At 53.8% G+C, this 20,682-nt stretch overlaps 1 protein-coding gene across 2 annotated transcripts in view; it reads right to left on the bottom strand.

The window, feature by feature from the left end:
* Window positions 1-10,420: 10,420 nt before the first annotated feature.
* Window positions 10,421-20,682, bottom strand: part of MIPEP (mitochondrial intermediate peptidase) — an 84,623-nt gene continuing 74,361 nt past the window's right edge. The window contains exon 19 of one of the 2 annotated variants that reach the window (XM_064493268.1): window positions 10,421-10,688. In XM_064493268.1, coding sequence (XP_064349338.1) covers window positions 10,591-10,688 — 98 coding nt within the window. In that variant the 3' untranslated portion in view covers window positions 10,421-10,590. The remainder of the gene's footprint in view (window positions 10,689-20,682) is intronic. The other variant, XR_010383710.1, reaches the window with a different exon arrangement.

The raw sequence follows: 20,682 nt of genomic DNA, 5'->3' as shown, positions 1-20,682 counted from the left end.
TCTAAGAATCTTAATACATTCCAACAGGCTAAGTAAAAAATAATAAGATAAACAAATCTACTAGATAGATCATAGTGAAACTATAGAATAACAAAGAAAAATCTTAAAAAGAGCTAGAGCCAGGCAGGAGGGAATAAAAACTGATTACCTTCAAAGGAGTAAGATTCAGATGGACAGCAGACTTCCCAGTGGCTGTAATGGAAGCCAAAAGGTCGTGCGATGGTGTTAACTAACGTGATGAAAGAAAACAACTGCTAACATAGAACAGTCTACCCAGTGAAAGTATGTTTTTAAAATGAAATGAGAAATTCTCATAGTAAAACACTGGGAAAAATTAAGACTTCAGAGAGAAATGAAACCGAGAGGGTCTTCCACAGAGCCCCATTAAAGGAAACACTAAAGGTGATCTTCAGTTGCACATGGAAAGTGAGAGGTGCAGGGAAGAATAAAGGGCAATTAAAAAAAAAAAAAGTAAACATGTACTCGAATCTTAATACCACCTACATAGATAGTAAAAATTACACATATATACAACAAAGAAGACAGCTTCCAGACTAAGAGAAGATAATAAACATGGAATAATAAAATAAGTAAACAATGTAATAACAAAAACATCAGTGAAAGAATTCAGGAAAGGAGGGAGAACATAGAGTAGGTGAAACAAACAAATCATACAGGAAGACTGCTACTTCCTTGATGTCCATGTAGACAGACAAACAGAAATGAGTTAGTATTTTGCATGAAGCATAAGTGCACTCAGTGGGCCAGTTAAAGGGCAGTATCCGAGTGAGGAACAACACAGCCTTTGTAGAAGACACATCAGCGTCAAGTGACACAGTGAAGGAAGGGGAAATACGTCCTGCAACTGTCAGTCAAGGGAAAACCTGTACAGTTACAGTAAGTCAGGCAAAGTGGGTAAACCGGAGCTAACAGGTGTTGCTGGAGACAGAGAATCGTGTTATATGATCACAAATTTTAACTTACCAGAAAGATACAATAATTCAGATTTGGTTATAGTTAGCAATATGGCCTCAAAAATCAAAAATTGACCAAGTTACAATAAATAAATCCAAGAGGTGGCAAGAGATTTTTAATACACCTTCCAGATGTATTAAGGTAGATTAAACAGCAAAAGATAAAGTGCACATTGTACCTCGTAGCTAAAAAAATACACGTTCTTCCCAAGCACATCTAACATGTTTGCAGTATTGATCACACACAAGGCCATAAAATGGGTCTCAGTAACTTTCAAAAAACTGACACAGTGCAGAGTATGTGCTCTGACCACAGTGCAGTAAAGACTCACTTCTAAATTACTCGCTAGCCTAATTTAGATATTTTGAACTGAGTGGTGATGATAATGAAAATACTACCTGTGAACACTCCTAGGGTATAATTAAAGCAGCACTTCAAAGAACGTTCACAGCCCTAAATGCATGTCTTACAAAAGAAGAAAGGCTGGAAACGACAACTGAATGAGCTAGGCATTCACCCAGGACAAAAGAGAGAGAACAGCAAAACAAACGTAATGAAAATTGAAGGAAATAATAAACCAGGAATTAGTAAAACAAACAAACGAACATGAGAGGATCAACAAAACCAACAGTTTGTTCTTGGAAGATTAACAAGATTGATGAACTTCTGATGAGCCTAACTAACCAAAAAGGAGAAGGCACACACACACAGTGTGAGTTAACTATAGCGTGCTTTACGTGTTCTTAAAAACACACAGAGTCTGACAAATTGACTTGAAGAGACTGAAAGTGAAAAAGCCCAGAAAAATAACAGGGCTTATGAGAGAAATAGCTGGGGCCGAAACTCAAAGCCTAGGTGTAGACCCTTAACAAGATGGACAAATCAATAGTGGGGACCACAGCCAGACGGGCAGCTCAGGGTGCTGGGGCCGTCTCGGCCGATGCTCAGGGTGCTGCCTGGGGACCAAGGCTATGCTGATGGAGCGCGGGAGGACGGCAGCGCCCAGACCCAGCTGCAGACGGAGCCTGGCGGCTGTTTCCTTCACGCAGAGCCGAGTGCTTTTTCCTTTTCTGCCGATGTCGGAACTCAGCCGCCCCCATCCTGGAACACCCTCGCCACCCCCGCCTAGATAAGGATCTCCTGTGAACCAGCTCAGTGGCCACAGTAATTGTTACTGTTCTTCTGTTGTCTGAGCATCTGTGACCTCATTTGTCATGAAAACACATGTCATAGCAGAACAGATTGTCTCAGGAGTGAAAATGTGGACATGACCGGGGTTCTGCAGACATAGGATGATGTTGTGACCTTTTCATGCCAGGACACTGGGAGATGTCCGCGACCACAGCTCTCGTGGGCTCCTTGGAGTCCAGGCTGAGCTGGAGCAGGGTCACAGCCCCATGTTCCCAGGCCAGTTTCAGTGTCCATCCAGCTGCCCAGACCTTGTGTGACTGGCAAACTTGCATCAAAGATTCCACACTGAAGTGGGGCCCAGGTCTGAACCCTAAGGGAAGCACCCCAAGTATGTTTTATTCTCACCTTCGTTTCCCCTGTTTCAGCTGCCTCTACACCTCAAGCACTTCCATCTGTCCCTTCACCTCTGGGGCCGATGGAACATAAATCCCTTAATGACATTAGGAGCCAGGTAAAGGGTTACCGCCCTGTGTCTTTTTGGCACGAGGGTGGACGGGATGGATTTACATCCAGTGACTCTTCGCCGTTCTGTGACTGAGATGTGGTTAAAGAACAGTGGAGCATGGGCGGGGACAGGCCTCTGCCAGTCTGGGGACATCACGAGAGGCTTCCCAGAGCAACTGGCGCTCCTGCTGAGTCTTAGGAAGGGGCGCAGAAATTGACCAGGCAGAGGAGACAGTGTTTGAAGGCAGGGAAGACACAGCTGAGGCCTGAGAAACGGGCCTGGGTAAAGACGCAGAAACCTTAGGAAAGTGGGGAAGCCTCCTAGGTGTCCTTGGCAGAGCCTGGACCCAAAAGGCACCTAAGAGATGTCAGTACAAAACCACCATCACGTAGAGGAACACGCAGACCTAAAGATGAGCCGAGTGCTTTCCTCTCCAAAGACCCGGGTCTGATAACTGAGATGTGCAGAGGTGGGGTCTGAGGTGATGGTCCTCATCATCAGACCATGAAGCGAGGAGACCTGGGAGCTAACCCAGCCTCCTCCCCACACAGGCCTCCATCCTGAAGCATTCCTGATGGATGGTCAGCGGCTTCTGCCTGAACCTTGCCAGCAACGGGGGCTCATCGCTTTACCACAGTTGCTGTCCTGTTCATTGTTAGCTCAAGTTATTAGCAAGATAGTCCTCATACTGAGTCAGAACTAGTCGGCCTCCTACCTCTGTGGCTGTCCCCCCACTGGACACCCTTCCCGCTCCGCATGGTCCCTGCGCTGACGGCACCCTGTTCTGTCCGTTTCAGTGGTGAGTGTGGCTCTGTGTCTGGCCTGCTGGGCACCACGGATGCGGGAAATGCTCAGACCACACCCCCACCACGTCTCTTGACCAGCTGTCTTTAGGCCCTTCCCTTTTGTGGCACAAAAGGCAGAGCACAGTAACCCACAGGTTGCACAGAGAACAGTAAAATACGCTTTATCCGCAGCTGAGCAGGCTGTGTGGTGCGGCCGGCCCACCCAAGACGGGAGGCCATGGCCTTTCCCCGGGGAGTGGACGGGCCAGCGGCGGGGGTGTAATACACGCTCACAACACGTCACAGAGTCGACAGATGCTTCTGACAAGACGTAATTACGCGTCACACATCCCGACCCACAGAGAGAAGCCACTCTGGGTCTCAGGCAGGTGACTTTCTCCTTGAGCCCTGAGTGAGCGAGCGCTTGGGCCTGTGACACAGGAGGAGGAGGGTCAGCGTGGGGCCGGGCGGGTGGTCACAGGGCCCAGGCTCGGGCAGCTGTTAGTTTCAGGCCAAATAGTTTGGCGTCTTTTGATGTTCAGCAGGGACTCAGTGAGGCTTCTTGGCAGTGACGTGACCTGGTGGGCCACTCAGATGACCACGAGTGACTGGAGGTGGGGCCCAGGGAGGCTTGGAGAAAGGGGGTTAGCACACCCCTGGGCAGAGGGGAGTCAAGGAGAAGCCTGGACGTGGGAGAGGGGTGAGACCCTGGCTCAGAAATCAGGGGCTGCCGAGATGCTGCTGCCTCAGTGGAGCGGGGCACTGATGCTGTCTGGCAACTATGGCAACAAGCAATGAGGAAACCCTTCCTGTGAAACCCTGTGTCCCAAGTGCGAGTGAGGCCCCGAGACTGGGAGTCTGGCAGGTCAGAGGTGGTGGGGCCGCCTCCTTGCCCCTCCCACCAGGCGTCTGCTGTGCATGTGTGGGGGTCAGGCCTGTGCTTGGGCCCCCGCACCATCCTCAAGGCCGGCAGGAGGCACGTGTTGGTTGTTCCCGGCCTCCTGGTGCCTGGACCTCGTTCTCGGGTAGACTCTTGAGCACACGGCTCCCGTTGCCGTGCTGGAGGTGGTATCTCCTGGGAGGAACTCTCCAGGAAGTCTGAAAGCACCCTGTGAGGGGCTGAACGTTTGTGTCCCCCCAACATTCACGTGATGACACCGCAAGCTCAGTGGGGTGGAATTTGGAGGCAGGCCTTTGGGGGGATTAAGTGATGGGAGGGGACCCTCACAATTCACATCAGAGGGGCCAGAGGACACAGCAAGGGGGCAGGCTGGCCCCACCAAACCCAGCGTCTGACACCCGGCCTCCACCTCGCAGCCTCCAGAGCCGTGGGGAACGGATGCCTGCGCTGCTTTGTGCGGGCAACCTGAGCCTGCGACACACCCCGTGCCCTGGACCAGCCCCTCCTGCGGGAGATGGTGACTGGGCTCTGCCTCCCTCCTGAGCCGTGGGACCCAATGTGTCCTCCCATGAGGGCCAGGGGACCAGGGGACACCAATGCCAGGCTAGAAACTCTGGCCCAATGGAGAAACAGAAATGGAGGGTGGGGAGGGCCTGTCTGCAAGGAGCAGACGCAGCAGGGAAAGCGGGCAGACAGACTGAGGGCGGGTCTGAGCTTCACCTTGGAAAGCAGCCGGCTCACCTCCACAGCCCTCCCTGCACCAGCGCCCTGGGTGCGGGACTTAATCCGTGCATTTCGGGGACGTGACGTTCAGTCTGCACATGCTGGCCCTTTTCCTCCACAGCCCGAAAGGCGAAGCGACTCGGAACCCACAGCAGGGCACCAGTTTGCCCGCAGAGCCGTCTGAAGCGCAGAGCTGGCGTGTGGAGTGAAGGATCTGCAGCTGGAGTGTGATTAGAAACCCGTGGCGCACGTGGTCACCTCCACCCTCATCTCTAATCTCCATCACGCCCTCTTTGCACGGACAGACTAGCCCTCCGTCTGCCTCCTTTTCTCCAACAGCAACAGGCTGTTAACCCAAGGCTTGCTTCTCCTGGCACACGTTATGTCCCGCCAGCTGAATGCTGGAGCCCTGCTGCTGGGATGCAGTCATCCTGGGGAGAAGGGCATCTGAAAGAGGCCTTCAGGAGATGCGTCGAGTACCCCGCACTGCCCTCCACTTGGTGGCGGCCCCATGCGCTTCGTTCCTGTTAAGCTTTTTCACTTACTAGGATGTTCTTGCTGGTTGTGCCCTCGGCCACGGCCTCTGTGTGGTTGTGCCGGCCAACCGGTCCCCAGGTACCAGGTCGGGCCATCCCTTCCCTTCCCTGGAACACCAGGAGCAACTAGCCACCCCCGTCCTTTTTTTAAAATAAATCCTTCTGCTAGCTACACATAAGCACATATTGCAGACTGAGTGTGAAAAGCAGTATCTAGAGAAACATTTACACAGTGTGGAGTGTAGGACGTTCCCGGGGAATCGGGCTCCTGCCCCACTCCGCTTTCCCTGAACTGGACCTTCACTGGTTACGCCCAGACTACATTGGAGGCTCTTATGGATGTTCTGATCCATGTCTGGTAGTGAGCTTGGCAGAAAGAAGCCAAGAGTCGGACACGCTCCCTCCCTGAGATTCAGACGCTCTTGATCAGGTCCCGTGGGGCAGGGAGGGCACGTCTGACCACGGGGACGGGGAGGAGTGACCCACCATTCCAGGCCCCACTGACCCAGACAGTGCCCCAGAGGAGAGCTGGGATGAAGAGTGTGATTTTGGGGGCCAATGTAATGGATCTTTGAGATGTGCAGGGAAGGGAGACAGCTTGAAAAAACACGGCATTCAGGACTGAGTTTCTAAAAATGGCAGGCCACTGGGCCTCCCGGGGCGCCTCGATGCTGGGGCTTTGTACCGTGGGGGGGAAGCTGTGAGACCGGCTGCTGCGACTTGGGGCTCCCTGGGGCGGGTGCACTTTTATGCAGTAAACACAGTTGTTTCCTGGGTCCTTCATGTGTCAGGTTCTTTTAAACTCCTGAATCCTGTTACTTGCTATTACAGAAAGCTGCCCATGTCTCCAGTAAGGGCAAGGTGGAGCCTCAGGCTTCGCTGTGGTGAATTTAGCGCACGGACACCAGGAGCTCTCTTTTGAGTGAGTTTCCCAAATCACACCTCCATTTATTTCAAGGTCTTGCTGAAGACTCATTCCCCCTGGAAGCACAGTGGTCCCTGACCTGTGCTCCCGGGGAAGGCAGGCCCACCACTCCCATCCTGACCCCACCGCTGACACACGCTCCCCCCCCCCAGTGTCACCCTCGTGAGGAGGACTTACCCGAACGCAGGTGCATGGAGTGGGCAGGGCAGTGCCCTGGGCCTGGAGCACCAGGATCTGAGAGAAGCAGCGCACGGCCCTCCCGGTTTCCCTGCAGGTGCGGGGGAGGGGCGGGCCGGCCAGACAGCTCATCGCTGCTGGGTGGTCTGACTCTAAAGATGCGGATGAAGCAGTTTATCAGCCTAACGGGCACATTAATGGCCACCCCGGACTCATAGCGAGGCCTCCATGCAGTTTTCTAAAATCAAGTGGAATCACAGTTTAGAGGAGCGTGTAGGTGGCAGGTGACCCAGGGCCACCACCACCACACAGCTGGTGGCAGGTTCTGTGTATGACTTTCCCACTCCTCTCCGTCCTCCCGCCCCACGTCCCTCCCGCATGATGCCGGAACACCGCGTCTTCCGTCTGTCTGCAGGTCTGCGCGACAACAGGCCCAGGGTTTGACAGGGTGGGTGGTGTAACCCCTCAGCACTCTGACTGTCCGCCTGCAGAGCCCTGCAGCCTCTCCGGAGGCCCCAAGTGCAGCGGACAGGGCGGCGGGCAGGGACGAGGAGCTGGCTCTAGTCCTGCGCCTGTGTGAGCAGCCCTGCGGCCCGCCTGCCTCAGCACAGCAGCAGTGTCGGGACACCGCCCGCCCTGTCCCCTCCTGGTGATGGGCAGCATGCGAGCCGACTGTGAGAATGTGCTTCCCAAACTGAACAATGCCAGGTGGAGTCAGGCACGACGGCTGCCAGGGTTCCACCGCAGTCCGTTTCAGCAAATCAGGCTGAACTCTGGGTATGAGGAAGGTTTCTGGCTGGACAGACGGTTCCCTGAGTGTCTCCGAGACGTTTTCTGAATTTGCTTACCGTAGCCGGCATTTCTTCAGAGTTGGAAACATGCTTTAAATCTAGCTCTGTTGTGATTAAACTTTTTGTAAACTTTAGATTATTATTAAAATTAACCTATTGCCCATTTAAAAAAAGATTGAACTAGAAGGAAAAGTAAAAGGCCAAAATCCCAACACTAAAGACAGTCACAATAACATTTTATTCATTATTCTCCAGTTCTTTCTCTAGGTTATATTTTAGCATTTACATATTCGTAAGTACTTTAAATTGGATTTTTGGAAGCTGGGGGTAAACCCTAACTCTGGAGAATTTTCCCCAGAGGAGCTGCTGTGTGTTATGGGCTCACTCCCATCACAAGGGAAAGCATTCATAATAAAATAATTTGCTGTAGTGATTCATCCAGTTATGAAAAGAGGCAGTGACCTCTTGGCATTCTTAGACGTTCTTTAGGGATCTTTGCTTTGCCTCCTGGTCTAACTCCTCCTTCTAGCGATTTTTGAAGAAAGGTACAAAGCCGAGATGTTTCCTGAGCCCTCGGACACTGGAGGCCAGTTTGCTTCTCAGCTTTGCCTCCTAAAACCTTTCTTCATTGTCCTTCGGCTTTTAACAGCGATGAGCAATCGGATTCTGGGAGCGTCGTAATTTTTATGCCTTCATGTGTAACCGTGTTGTTTCTAGCTGGATGCTTGTAGCCCTTAGTCCCCAGGCTTCTGGAAATGTCATCAGCAGGCGCTCCAAGGGGAGGGCCCTCTCACGCGTCTGGGAGGTGGGTGGTGCGCTGTGGACTGCTGATGCGCAGTGCCATATCAGAGCGCGATGGCACTTTCAGTGTTCAGCAGTGGGACCCTCTGGAGTTCACGGAACACTCACAGTTCCGGGGAAATGTCTGACTTGGGATCTGCTGGCTTATCATTTAAGTTCTATTTATATGCAAGTTCTCAAAAGAAAAGGCAGATTGTTCAGGTGAGGGTCTCTTCACTGTTCTGTTTGTTCGTGTTGACCTGGAATGCAGAATTCTCTCTGCTTGCACTTACTTACTTTACTTTAAAAAATTGTAGGTGAAACATTTTACTGTCTGAACCCTTTTTAACTGTATAGTCAGTGGCATTAAGTACATCACATTGTTGGGAATCCATCGGGGATTCCCTTTTAAATCACATTCACTTTTCCCTTCACCTCAAAAAAGTTTCCTTAAATTCACAGAACAGCGCGTTCTCACCAGAGCCCTGCTGCACGCGCAGCTGTGCTGGGCGCTGGGGACGCAGGAGGACGCGAGCACGCGGTCCCGCTGCCGTCTGTCTCCTTGCCGCGCCGGGCTGCGCTGCTCCGGGCCGCCCGCTCCCCCAACGTCCGTGACCTGCTCTCGGAGACGTCTGGACAGTCCTGCTCTTTTCTGCCGTGATGATGATTTCACTCACTGCCCTGTGTTTCAGTGTCTGCAATTTCTTTTCCTATTCCACCTTTCTTGTTGGCTTATCCTGTTTTAAATTTTCTGCCTGTTCTTTCTTTATGGCTTTCAGCTCCCTAGATAACCGTGTTTTCTCAGCTGTCACTAAGGACATCAGGGAAGTTTTCTACAATGTGCCTTAGTTCCTCTTAAAAAGTAAAGTTCCAAGTTTGGATCTTCTAGCATCTTCCAGGCGATCGCCCCTCCTTTTTCTGAGGCTTCGTATGGCTTTCCTTTTTTTGCTTACTGACCTTCAGCTGAAAAGGGACAGTAAAGGCCCAGGGCATCGTCGCTGGGTTGACCAGGAGCTGGTTAAAGCACCTTTTCACACTTGCCTGTCACTGACAGGAAAGTTGGTATCAATTCCTCCACGTCCGTCTCCCAGGTGAGAGTCCGGGTTGTGGACGGCAGGCTTCTCAGGCAAGAGCCTCCCTCCCCCCCCCCCCAACGGAGGGGCTGCAGAAGCAGCTGGGGCCGGCTCCCCCTGTGGCCGCACCACCTGCGCCCAGCCCGCCCTCCCTGACTGGGTGTGGGTGCGGGGGAAGCCCCACTGCAGGCCCGCCCCCAGCTCTGCCCGAGGATGCTCATGGGTTGTTTCCAGGTTCAGAGACTGAGACGGGGGGAGGGGGGGGAATGTGGCTGACGTGGACGTCCTGCAGGTGGTGCCGGTGCAGGGCCCACTGGGCCGGCCCCCGTGGCCAGGTGGACCCGGCGTTGGGGGGGGGGGGGGCGGTCCCTGACGTTTCTAGTCTGTAGCAGTTCCTCTACAGTCTGGGGGTGGGGGGTGGACACGTGTCCTAGTTTTAGGGATTTTTAATCTTCCCTTTTTACATCATCACTGGTGGTTTAATGAGAAGCAGGAAGGGGCTGTTGGCAGACATTTTAAACTAAAGTCTGTAATTAATTTCTTTAGTGGGAAAAACCCATTAAATAATTTCTTTCCTATTATTAGCACGTGGTGACACCATATGCAGTAATGTTCAGGATTAAGACAGGGTTTGAATCCCAGTTTCCTTGTTTATCAGTTGCTGTATCTTGGACATCATTTATTAATTTTACCTGTACTTTTCTACATTCAAAGCCAAGCCCAAAAAGTCTGAGGTCAAGACTTTGGTCTCTGTTCTGAGTCCACCTGTGGAATCTACTCCTCGGACGTGGGAAAAGCCAATGCGGTAATTACAGGTGCTTCCTGGGCACTGTGACTGACAGCTGCATTTTCAAAGCCACTTCTATAGTAGTCTGAAGAAATCACTGAGGACTGCATGTGTAATCTTTCTGAAGATGGCTTCAAATGGAAATAATTTTGCTTTTTAATGAAGTCTCTACCCAAGTAGAGAACACGGGGAAGGGGCAGAGGTCACTAGGAGAGTGGCTGGACTGAGGGTGGGCCAGCCCCTGACTCTACCACCTTGTGCTCTACTTTTTACCCACTCATTGAGTGGATTTCCTTATGTTCAAAAATCTGCCAGATTTTAAAAGCCCAAATAACTAAAAGAAATTCTTTATTCCAAGTTCCATTGGTTTAAGGTTTTTCATAAATTATTACAGAACTGAATACTGAAATCAGAAGCAAGTGTTCGTAGTTGTAGCATTTACAACGAAATTAGTGTCTCCATGATACGACTGTGATTTACAAACGATCTGAGGTGTTTCTATCATTCAGAATCCATGAGGAAAGTTTCAAAGTCGAGGTCCAAATCGGAAAGGAGGGCGTCTACAAAGTCGTCAGTGGAAGGACACTTCTGCAGCAGACCTGTGAACAGAGAAGAGGTCAGCTGGCTTGGTCACCACAGACCGTGCCTCAGAGGGACATCACGCTCAGGCTCCATGAAGCACTGACCACGGGACGGTTCAAAGTCACGGGCAGCGTGTGGGCCCTGAAAGTGCTTATTCCAATTTTTTTTTTAAACTATCTCATCAACACTTAGCTTAGAGATTAGACCCAAATATGTTTCCCAGGAGTTTTTATTTTGCTGATATTACTACACTCTTGAAGCAATGTCAGAAGACTGAATTTTTCAGTTATCTCTGGGTTGACTCGGAACTGATTATGCTTAATTACTTACCAAGTTTAATGATCAAGTTCTACACACTTTAAAATCAAAACTACAAAAGAAGATATCCAAATGACAGAACTTAGAAGCCCTGGGTGGAAACTAGACCACAGCGAGACACCACACACTCCCTCTTTGTCTCAGAAAGAAAAGTGCCCACCACTGAGCCCTAGTTAACGCTGTGCTCGCAGACGTGTCTTTGGGTAAAATGTACTTGATGGGTGGATGCAGGAGCAGACAGGAGGATGCGTGGTAAGGCAAAGCGAGCAGTGTGTAACTGCAGGAGCTAAATGCAAGCACGCCAGTGCTCCCTGTCAGTCAGCGTTTCTGAGTGCTTGAGAGCAGCCCACATAAAGTGGGTGTCCCCAGCACACAGACTGCAGCTGCTGGGAGAAAGGGGGGGACAATGAGCTCCGACAGAGATTCCAAAGGCTCTGTGGAGGAGCTGGGATCATAGGAGAAGATGAAAAGATGTGAAGATTGAGGTTCAAATTCAGGCCTTCGAGGTGGAGAGGCTAGCCATGTACCAGGTGTCGGGAGGGGGAGACTGGGGGAGACTGAGGCACAGACTCAGCATGACCATGACCAGGATGATGGCTAATGCATCACATTTCATGGCGTCTTTGAGATGCAGGTGTTCACTTAGACAGATGCGGTCAGATTCATAAATCAGGTTTCTGCATTTCCTAGTGGCCAGGTTTCTTAACACAGAGACCACCTGTGGAGAAAACACTGAAACATGGCTTTTAATCACACGGGTTATCCAGCTCCACGTTTCCTTCCTTGTAACACGTGCAGCGTTCTGTAAGTAAACGACTGGTCATTGGTAATCAAAGGCCTAGAGCTGCAGAAGGTAGAGCCCGCCTACTCAGGTGAGCATGGCCCCGTCCCCCTGAAGTGTTCTCTTCTCCTCAACGACCTGCCCACGGAGACAGGACTGTGCTCTGTCCTTGGCGGATGCCCCTGAGGGACACCCCCTCTCCCAGGTCCACCTCCAGCCGCCTGGGCGTCTCCAGGAACGGTGGCCGTGGCGACAGCGAGAGAAAACCACGTGCACTCTCAGTATTTTCAGTACAGTCTGGTCAGGGACAAATGGTTTGGTAATTTTGTATGTGATGCAACTGGTGTAAGGATGGAGGTTCACGAAGGAGGAGCAGGACCAGAAGGGGTGGGACCAGCTCCGGGGGTGGGCGCTCTCCTGGCGTGCAGCTGCGGCATCCTCGCTTTGCTTAGAGTTCATGCTGACCCTTGCCAAACTTCCACACAGAGTTCAAAGAAAAAGTGTTCTCGGGCAGCTCCACAAATAAATTGGAATTAGCTTTTGTGTATGCAGGTAGTAAACAAGATTCCAAGAACTTTTTTTTTTCTTTAAGAAGCTGAAGATGTTCCCTTTGTCTTCAAATCTTAATCTTAAAGGTGGTGATTAGATGTGCAATTTCCTAGGAGCCCCTGGAACCCGGTAGAGGGTGTTAAGTCCACAAGCGGGTGGGGCTTATGGATGCTTCCCTGTGAAATCACCTAAATGGGAGGGGAGGGAGGGGTGACTGAAACCAGGACAAAACCAAGCACAGCTTTACAGCTGAGAAGGTGATGTCAGACAGACCGACCGACCGGGCAGGATGCACGTGCACTCACACGTCTGTGAGGGAAAAGCGGTCGCTGAGTCCGTGTCCCTGCCGGCCTCGGGGACGGGGCCAGGTGGTGAGTAGCAGAGGGATGATTCAATCTGTTTTCTCCTCATTTCACCTGAGAGGCAGATGGGCACATAAAAATTGGGAGAAGCTAGGACATTTCCGCCTCGACCGCTCTGCTCCAGCCAGTGCGTTTCGTGACCTTGAAGGACCTGACGACAGCCCTTGAAGAGTGACTGCTGGAGCAGGACACTCCATGCAGCTGGTCGCTCCAGACTGTGGGCCCACAGCCCAAACTCTGGGGACAGCAGTGTCGCGCAGGACCTGCCAGGACAGCGGGCCCAGCAAGGCCATCACCACAGCCACGTGGTGCCAGGGCCTCGTGCCAGGTGGTGGCTGTGCCTGCGGTGTGGACACCCCTGGGAGGGGCCTGCCGGTGAGAGACGGAACAGGGAAAACGGGTGCACAGCTCTGCAGGTTTCTATGGCCGTTGTGGACCCGGCGGTCTGGTCCCAGGGCCTGGGCTCTCAGGTGCTGGCCCGGACGTCTGTAAAATCACACCTTCTAGAAAGGCCCGCATGTAAACCTCAGCATTCTAGACAGGTCAGAACCCACATGTGTGAAGTTCTGGGGGAGTAAGTCCAAGAGCCTCCCGATGCAGCTCTTGGCTGTGGGCAGCTCAGTTTTGGGACCATGAAGCCACTACCTGGGCAGTCAGACCTGCCGCCACCCCTGGGGGCAGAGACAGTGTTTGCCCAAGAGGAGCCCCTTCCTCAGCCCCCCACGTGGGCCCTCCTGGCCTGGACACTCTCAGGCTCCTAACCAGACACGTTTCCGCGCTCCCACAGAGAACACCCGTCAGCCCTGGGCTGAGTCAGGCCGAGCACGGAGCCGCCGTCCACGCCCTGGCACCTGTGCCTTCAGTCACACAGGGTCCGACCATGTCCTCACAGCATCCGCGCGCTCCTGGCCTGGGCGTATCCGCCTCCTGGAGCACAATACCCAGGTTTAGGGGGACACCCTCGCCTGGTCCTTGCCCGAGAGCCCGGGGGACGCGGCAAGCGCAGAGCACGTGGACTGCTGAAGCCTCAGAAGTGCAGGGGGAGCTCCCCTCCCCCATGCCGAGTCTACTTCAGGCATCACTTACCTGAGTGCCCCTGAGGACCGTGGTCATGGCATGGGGAAGGCCAGCCACGCAGAAGACGGGATGCAGTGACAGTCACTCCCCACCCAAGTGCCCCAGGCGAATGTGAGGCAGGCACAGGTCATATTACGTATCAGGAAGATGCTGGTGAAAGGACGACTGAGACGCTGTCTTACAGGAACGGGTGGGTCCAGCGGGTCTAAGACTGTGTCACTCCCAGACCAACATCACGGTATCAGCGGAGGACCTTAGGGCCACCCCTGGACCTGAGGAAGCAGGACTGGGGGGCTCAGCACTGTAATGGGCCCACCATGACCCCGACGCGTGAGAACCACGGCCCAACAGACCCCGGCAGACCAGCTCAGGGGAAAGGAGGTGAGCAGCAGAGGGTTGCTTTCCTACTCAAACTAGAGCGTTTCTCAAATGAAACAGGAAACAAAAGGAGCATCTGTTTGGGATGCTGTTCCAAGTTATGACCACCAAGCCCCCAGCGTGACAGCACACTGGCTGGCCAGCACCTGAAAGATCCAGTGGGTATGGCGTGAAAACAGCCTTAAAACCTGGGCTGGGGGAACCAGAGAGGGCACCGACCCAGCCCCAGAGCTGGGGGGTTGGGGGGCACTGCGGCCACAGGTGGCATCAGAGGCCGACCGCAGTATTTTTACTAAAAAGAACAAAAGCCAGAGCAGGGTCCGTTTTGGTTACTGGAGCCCCCAGGAAACAGTGTTCTGTTGACACCTGACTCTGGCAGCGGACGCTGGGAGCTGTTCCCCAGTGTCCTGAGCTGGGAGCCGCCATCAGGCTGCTGGTGGGGGGTGGGTTGCAGCATCTCAGGGGGACGACAGGACGTCAGTCCCTGTGCTGGGGGCCTGTGGGACTGTCACTGGTTCTGTGAAAACAGGGTATCTCAGGGTAGCCCCTGGGGGCGAGGGGATGCCCCCCTCCGTCAGGCCTGAGCCAGGCGCCCACCTGGCTGCTCCTAGCTCTGCAACGAGAGGGCCACCCCGGGCCTCACCCCGTAGGATGATGGTCCCCTCGAGAAGGTCATTGTCAGGGGAGAAAACCATGGAAACGCCTGCTTCCCTCCCTTGCCCAGCTGGGCGCCAGCCCATCCTTCCCGGAGCAGGAGGAGGAAGGGCTGAGGATGACTGGGTGGCTCATCCTGGCCCCGGCGCCCCAAGGGCCGCATCTGCCCCCTCACTGAGCCCCCGGAGCGGCGTGGCCCTGCCTACATTTGGCATCCACGGCAGCCTCTGCACTGCCCCTCAGATGCCTTAAATTCCAGTCTGTTTCTCCTCTTCTGACCATCCAGTAGTTTTCCTGTGAAGGGTCACCAAGGAGGAATAGAGTGGAAAGATAAACACTTCCTTCATTTTCTAAACAAAACTTTTGGTGCCTCCAAAGGAGGCACTGAGGATTAGAGCAAGGCTCTGGTGAGCCGCCCTGAAGCAACTGCCTGGGCAAGGAGCTGCAGACCAGCCACTTAACTCCCTGAGACTCACGTGTGCGAGGAGCTGTCTGGGTAAAGGTAGAGTGAAATACGATTTTGAAGACCGTAAGTTGGTACAATGTCATCTACTTTGCTAGACTGTTATAAGGACTAAATGAGAAAATGCGTTTAACACACAGGAAATGCTCCGCCACTGGGAGCAGTGACCACAGACCCAAAGTTGAAGGATGCTGCTGCCTGTTTTTTGCACCAGCTGAATTCCACAGCGCTGATCTCTGACGACGTGCTCAGGGTGTCCTCATCCCACACCCACCACAAGCGTACGGCCCAGGTGACGGGTCACGGGGGTCACGGCTTGCTTTGCCTTTTCCTGGTTCTCGCTGTCTGCTTTTTATGAGCTGCTTATCTACTGAAAGAAGGAAATGGAAGATGTGACTAGAATCAATCCACTTTCTACCTGATGGCAGCTGTGGTAAAAGGTTTATCAAGAAGAGACGGCTGGGATGGAGGAAGAGTGCACAAGACTGACCACACAACACTGAATGCCACTGACGGTCACTTTGAGTGGGGACAATGGTGCCTGGCACGTTACGCGCCCTTTACCACGACCTGAAGAGGAAGAGACCCCCCAAGGTACTAAGACGGAGCCTGTGACTTGCCCAGATTCTTAGCTTCTGTGTCCCGTCCCCTGTGGGCAAACATCCTGGCACCCAGGATGCACAGGAGAGTGGGCTGTCCACACTGACGGGGGCCTGAGAGGGGCGCTGTGAACCCCAGCTCCCCCATCACGGAAGTTCACAGCCATCCTTCTGTGCTGCAGTAATTACAGGAGCCCAGCCCGGCCGACTGAGGAAGGATTACAGCTCTAAGGCTGGCCTGGCAATGTGAAGAGCTCGGGTGAACTTTACGAAATCAGACTCTCATCCCAGCCCCGTCTCTCCCGCGCCTTGGGCAACCGGCTCGCCCTCCTCCACTTTGAAGTTCTTCCTGGCTGCTCCAAGGCACCCACACCTCTCTCCCGAGGTGGGGCCCCACTATCTGCCATCAGGCCCCAGGAAGAGGAGGACGGCAGCCAGCAAGTGAAATTCCTCTACTCCTTTGAACCAAGCGGCTCTGTGGCGCCCGGGCCGGGGTGGAACCTTTGTGCCTCCCCGAGGTCGCTCCCTGCTGGGGGGGTGGGGGGTGGGATGCCTGTCCAGCAAGGGGGGGCCGGGCCGGCTGTTTCCACATTGGTTTATCTCCATTTCACTGTCAGATTTCTCAATTCCACTCACCAGTTCCTTTTCTGAGTTACGAAACATGCTGCCTTTTGAAGCTCCACACCCATACATTAAACACACACACCCTCTTCAAAAATCAGTGCATTTACAGAAGGGGGGCCTCCGCCCTGAGAAGCCAGGTGCTGTCTCCCATCCCTTTCTTCCAGAAAGCGCCCAGCTGCTTCAGAGGCTGCGCTGAGCACATACCCAAACAAGCCAGAGACGAGGGATTCAACTGACTTGCGTCTGGGTTGCCGTCCACCTGTTACTGAAACCAGGCTGAAATCCTACAGCCACTGAACTCGAGATCTGACCCCCGGACATGTTTTCCTCATTTACTCCCGTCACGCTGTGCAAGAAAAGGCGGCTCCCTACCAGCCAGTGTGCTGTCAGGCACGAGACATGCCTCGCGCTCACGCGTTCTCGGTCAGCAACTCTGATTTTGCCATAAAACCTCTGCCACGGGACATCAGGCCTGGTCAGCACGTGCCGCCTCTCAGCTCTGTCCCGGGACGTGCTGCTCAGAGAAGGCAGCACCGTCTGAGCACCGGAGTCCAAGCCTCAGTGCCGCAGATTATAAAAGCGCAGGAGGAAGGTAGACGGACAGGCGTGCAGCCGTCCCCAGAGCAGACGCTTCCCGCTGTGACCTGGAAAGTTACGGGATGACTGGTCCACACGGGACAAGTCGGGGCGCCTGAATCTGAGCCCAGTTCCGCCACTCGCCTCGGTGGGACCTGAGGCAGTGAGCACGCCTTGACCGTGGAGAGGATTAAAGGAGGTGGTGCGTGTGAGGGGCTCAATGCCGCAGCCGGCGCATCGAAACCGCCCAGCAGAGCGGGGAGAGCGGTTCCCAGGCCCCATCTCGTCACCACCAGTGCTGCTCTCTCCCGTCCGCTTGACTCCAATGCAAAAGCAGCAGCCGTTAGTCTAGTTCACATCCAACAAGTGTTCTTTGACTGACTGACTGACTGGAGGTCCTGGGGATGGAACCCAGGACCTCGTGCCTGCTAAGCACGCGCTCTACCCCTGAACAAGAGCACAGGTCGCGGCAACATCTCAGTAAGAGTCCCCCCCCTGCAGCGAAACAAGCACAAACAGGAAGAAGACAGAAATGAAGGTGGTGCTGGAATTCCGATTATTTTGAAGGTGTGATTTCAGATTTTAAGAATGTTTTGAAGCTGTTTCAGTTTAAGCTGCTTGAAGGGAAAACGTTTAGTGCTCAGCTCTTCTCCTGACCGTCGGCTCGGTCACACTGAACACAGGACTGTACAGAAAGGGGTTAAGACACTCAGCGTGTGTCACTCGACGCGCCCTGACTTACCTGACGCGGTGGAAGAGAATCTGAAAGTGGCGTTTAGGTACCTGAGACGTGCGAGCTCAAATTACGGAGGGGTTATTCTATTTTAAAAACTTTAAAGACAAACTGTTAAGTAAAAACGAAACAGGAAACAAAAGGAGCATATAACCTATTTCGTTATCAGTAACGTTACACGATGGTCAAAGGGGAAGGCTTCTCCTAGAGGTGGCAGGAAAGAAGCACCAGGTGTCTCGCGGACGGTCCTTCAGGAGGCGGCCCAGTGAGCCCAGGGGGCGTGCTCCTGCCTCTGCGCTCTGACAAGGTTTCAGGTAAGAGTTGGTGAGCAAATGTCAGTTTCACTTCTTCAACTAAAATCTGCTCAAAACCACTACTCCTGCTATTCTAGTGTGCCCTTTCTCAGGGGGCTTTTTTTGTTTAATTGAATTAGTCAGTTTGCAATGTGTTAGTTTCTGGTGCACAGCACAGTGAGTCAGTTACACACACACGCACACACACACACACACACACACACACACACCATTCTGTTATCACAGGATACCGGGCATACTGTGCTGCACAGTAGGTCCTTGTTGTCTGTTCTGTACACAGTAGTGTGTATCTGCTAACCTTAAACTCCTCATTTATCCCTCCGCCACCCTCACCTCCCTGGCAACCATAAGTTTGTTTTCTGTATCTGTGAGTCTGTTTCTGTTTTGTAAGTAAGTTCATTTGTGTCACTTTTTAGATTCCACATATTAGTGGTATCACATGGTGTCTGTCTCACTCATGTCACTCAGTGTGGTCACCTCCTGTTGGTTCACGTGGTCCCTGTGCTGGTGGACTCTCAAGTGTAAACCCATCAGCATGTCCCCAGCACCGGCTCTGTCTGGGAGGCTTGTGGCTCCTCATTTCCTTCACCCCTGGAGCTCTATACCGCGGGCTGTCAGCTAAGAATCCACATGGAGAGCTTTGAGGAAATGACACCTGCTTCTCTCAGCTGGTTCTAGCCTGTGGCTGACAACATGCCTCCATGACCGCAGGTGAAGAGCAGCACCTGTGCTGAGCACCTCTGCAGACCACCGAGCACTGAGCACCTCTGCAGACCACCGAGCACTGAGCACCTCTGCAGACCACCGAGCACTGAGCACCTCTGCAGACCACCGAGCACTGAGCACCTCTGCAGACCACCGAGCACTGAACACCTTTACAGACCACCGAGCACTGAACACCTTTACAGACCACCGAGCACTGAGCACCTCTGCAGACCACCGAGCACTGAGCACCTCTGCAGACCACCGAGCACTGAGCACCTCTGCAGACCACCGAGCACTGAACACCTCTGCAGACCACCGAGCACTGAGCACCTCTGCAGACCACCGAGCACTGAGCACCTCTGCAGACCACCGAGCACTGAGCACCTCTGCAGACCACCGAGCACTGAGCACCTCTGCAGACCACCGAGCACTGAGCACCTCTGCAGACCACCGAGCACTGAACACCTCTGCAGACCACCGAGCACTGAGCACCTCTGCAGACCACCGAGCACTGAACACCTCTGCAGACCACCGAGCACTGAGCACCTCTGCAGACCACCGAGCACTGAGCACCTCTGCAGACCACCGAGCACTGAACACCTCTGCAGACCACCGAGCACTGAACACCTCTGCAGACCACCGAGCACTGAGCACCTCTGCAGACCACCGAGCACTGAACACCTCTGCAGACCACCGAGCACTGAACACCTCTGCAGACCACCGAGCACTGAGCACCTCTGCAGACCACCGAGCACTGAACACCTTTACAGACCACCGAGCACTGAGCACCTTTACAGACCACCGAGCACTGAGCACCTCTGCAGACCACCGAGCACTGAGCACCTCTGCAGACCACCGAGCACTGAACACCTCTGCAGACCACCGAGCACTGAGCACCTCTGCAGACCACCGAGCACTGAGCACCTCTGCAGACCACCGAGCACTGAACACCTCTGCAGACCACCGAGCACTGAACACCTCTGCAGACCACCGAGCACTGAGCACCTCTGCAGACCACCGAGCACTGAGCACCTCTGCAGACCACCGAGCACTGAGCACCTCTGCAGACCACCGAGCACTGAGCACCTCTACAGACCACTGAGCAATCAGAAGACCAGAGAAAATACTGCCTGCACCCCCATCAGAAAGTTGCGGGCACTGACACAATCTGAAAACATAGCTGCTGCTGTGTTTCTTGGAATGAGCTTCCGACAGGATATTTACTTGGGAAAGAAGGGGCTCGGACAGCTCAGAGCAAGCCAGACCCCAGATGCCCCTCGGTGCTGCACAGGTCAGCAGACTCGCCCCACCCACATGTGGAGGGACAGTCAGAGAGCTCAACCCTCCAAAAGTGGACAGCAGCACAGAGCTCCCTGAGTCCATGCGGCAGTGGGGGGGGGGGCTGCACTCAGTACCTGGTAATGTCCTGCAGTGACAGCGCTGTGAGGCAGCTACACTTCAGATCAAGTCTGCGGTCCCCGAGGGCACGGTGCTGGCCACAGGGCAGCCCCCGGGGCCCAGGAACGGCTCTGTAGCGCCGGCCTGACTCCCACTTCTGTGAAGGGGCAAGACCCTCCCAGACCAGCCCGGCCGCATAAGGGGACTGCTGATGCCTGCACCCAGCGGCTGTCCTCCTGCCACTGTCCCCAGACCCTTCCCCAGAGTGGACCTCCTTCCGACAGGCTGTTATCTGTTCTAACTCCGCCCTAAAGCAGAGTACCTGGAACCATGAGGGCAGGAACTTCTGCTGCCCAGGGCCGACAAGGGGCTTGGTCGAGACCCCCAGGGACCTGCAGTGAGCGTGCTCACCTGCCCCGCGGCCACGACCAGGCACACTGCTCACGGTGAAAGGCACCTGAGTTGTATTTGGCGTAGTGT

The sequence above is a fragment of the Camelus dromedarius genome, chromosome 13 (assembly GCF_036321535.1).
Source record: "Camelus dromedarius isolate mCamDro1 chromosome 13, mCamDro1.pat, whole genome shotgun sequence".
Taxonomy (NCBI): domain Eukaryota; kingdom Metazoa; phylum Chordata; class Mammalia; order Artiodactyla; family Camelidae; genus Camelus; species Camelus dromedarius.
Note: the sequence above shows the minus strand (reverse complement) of the source record. Positions and strands in the feature narration are given on the sequence as shown.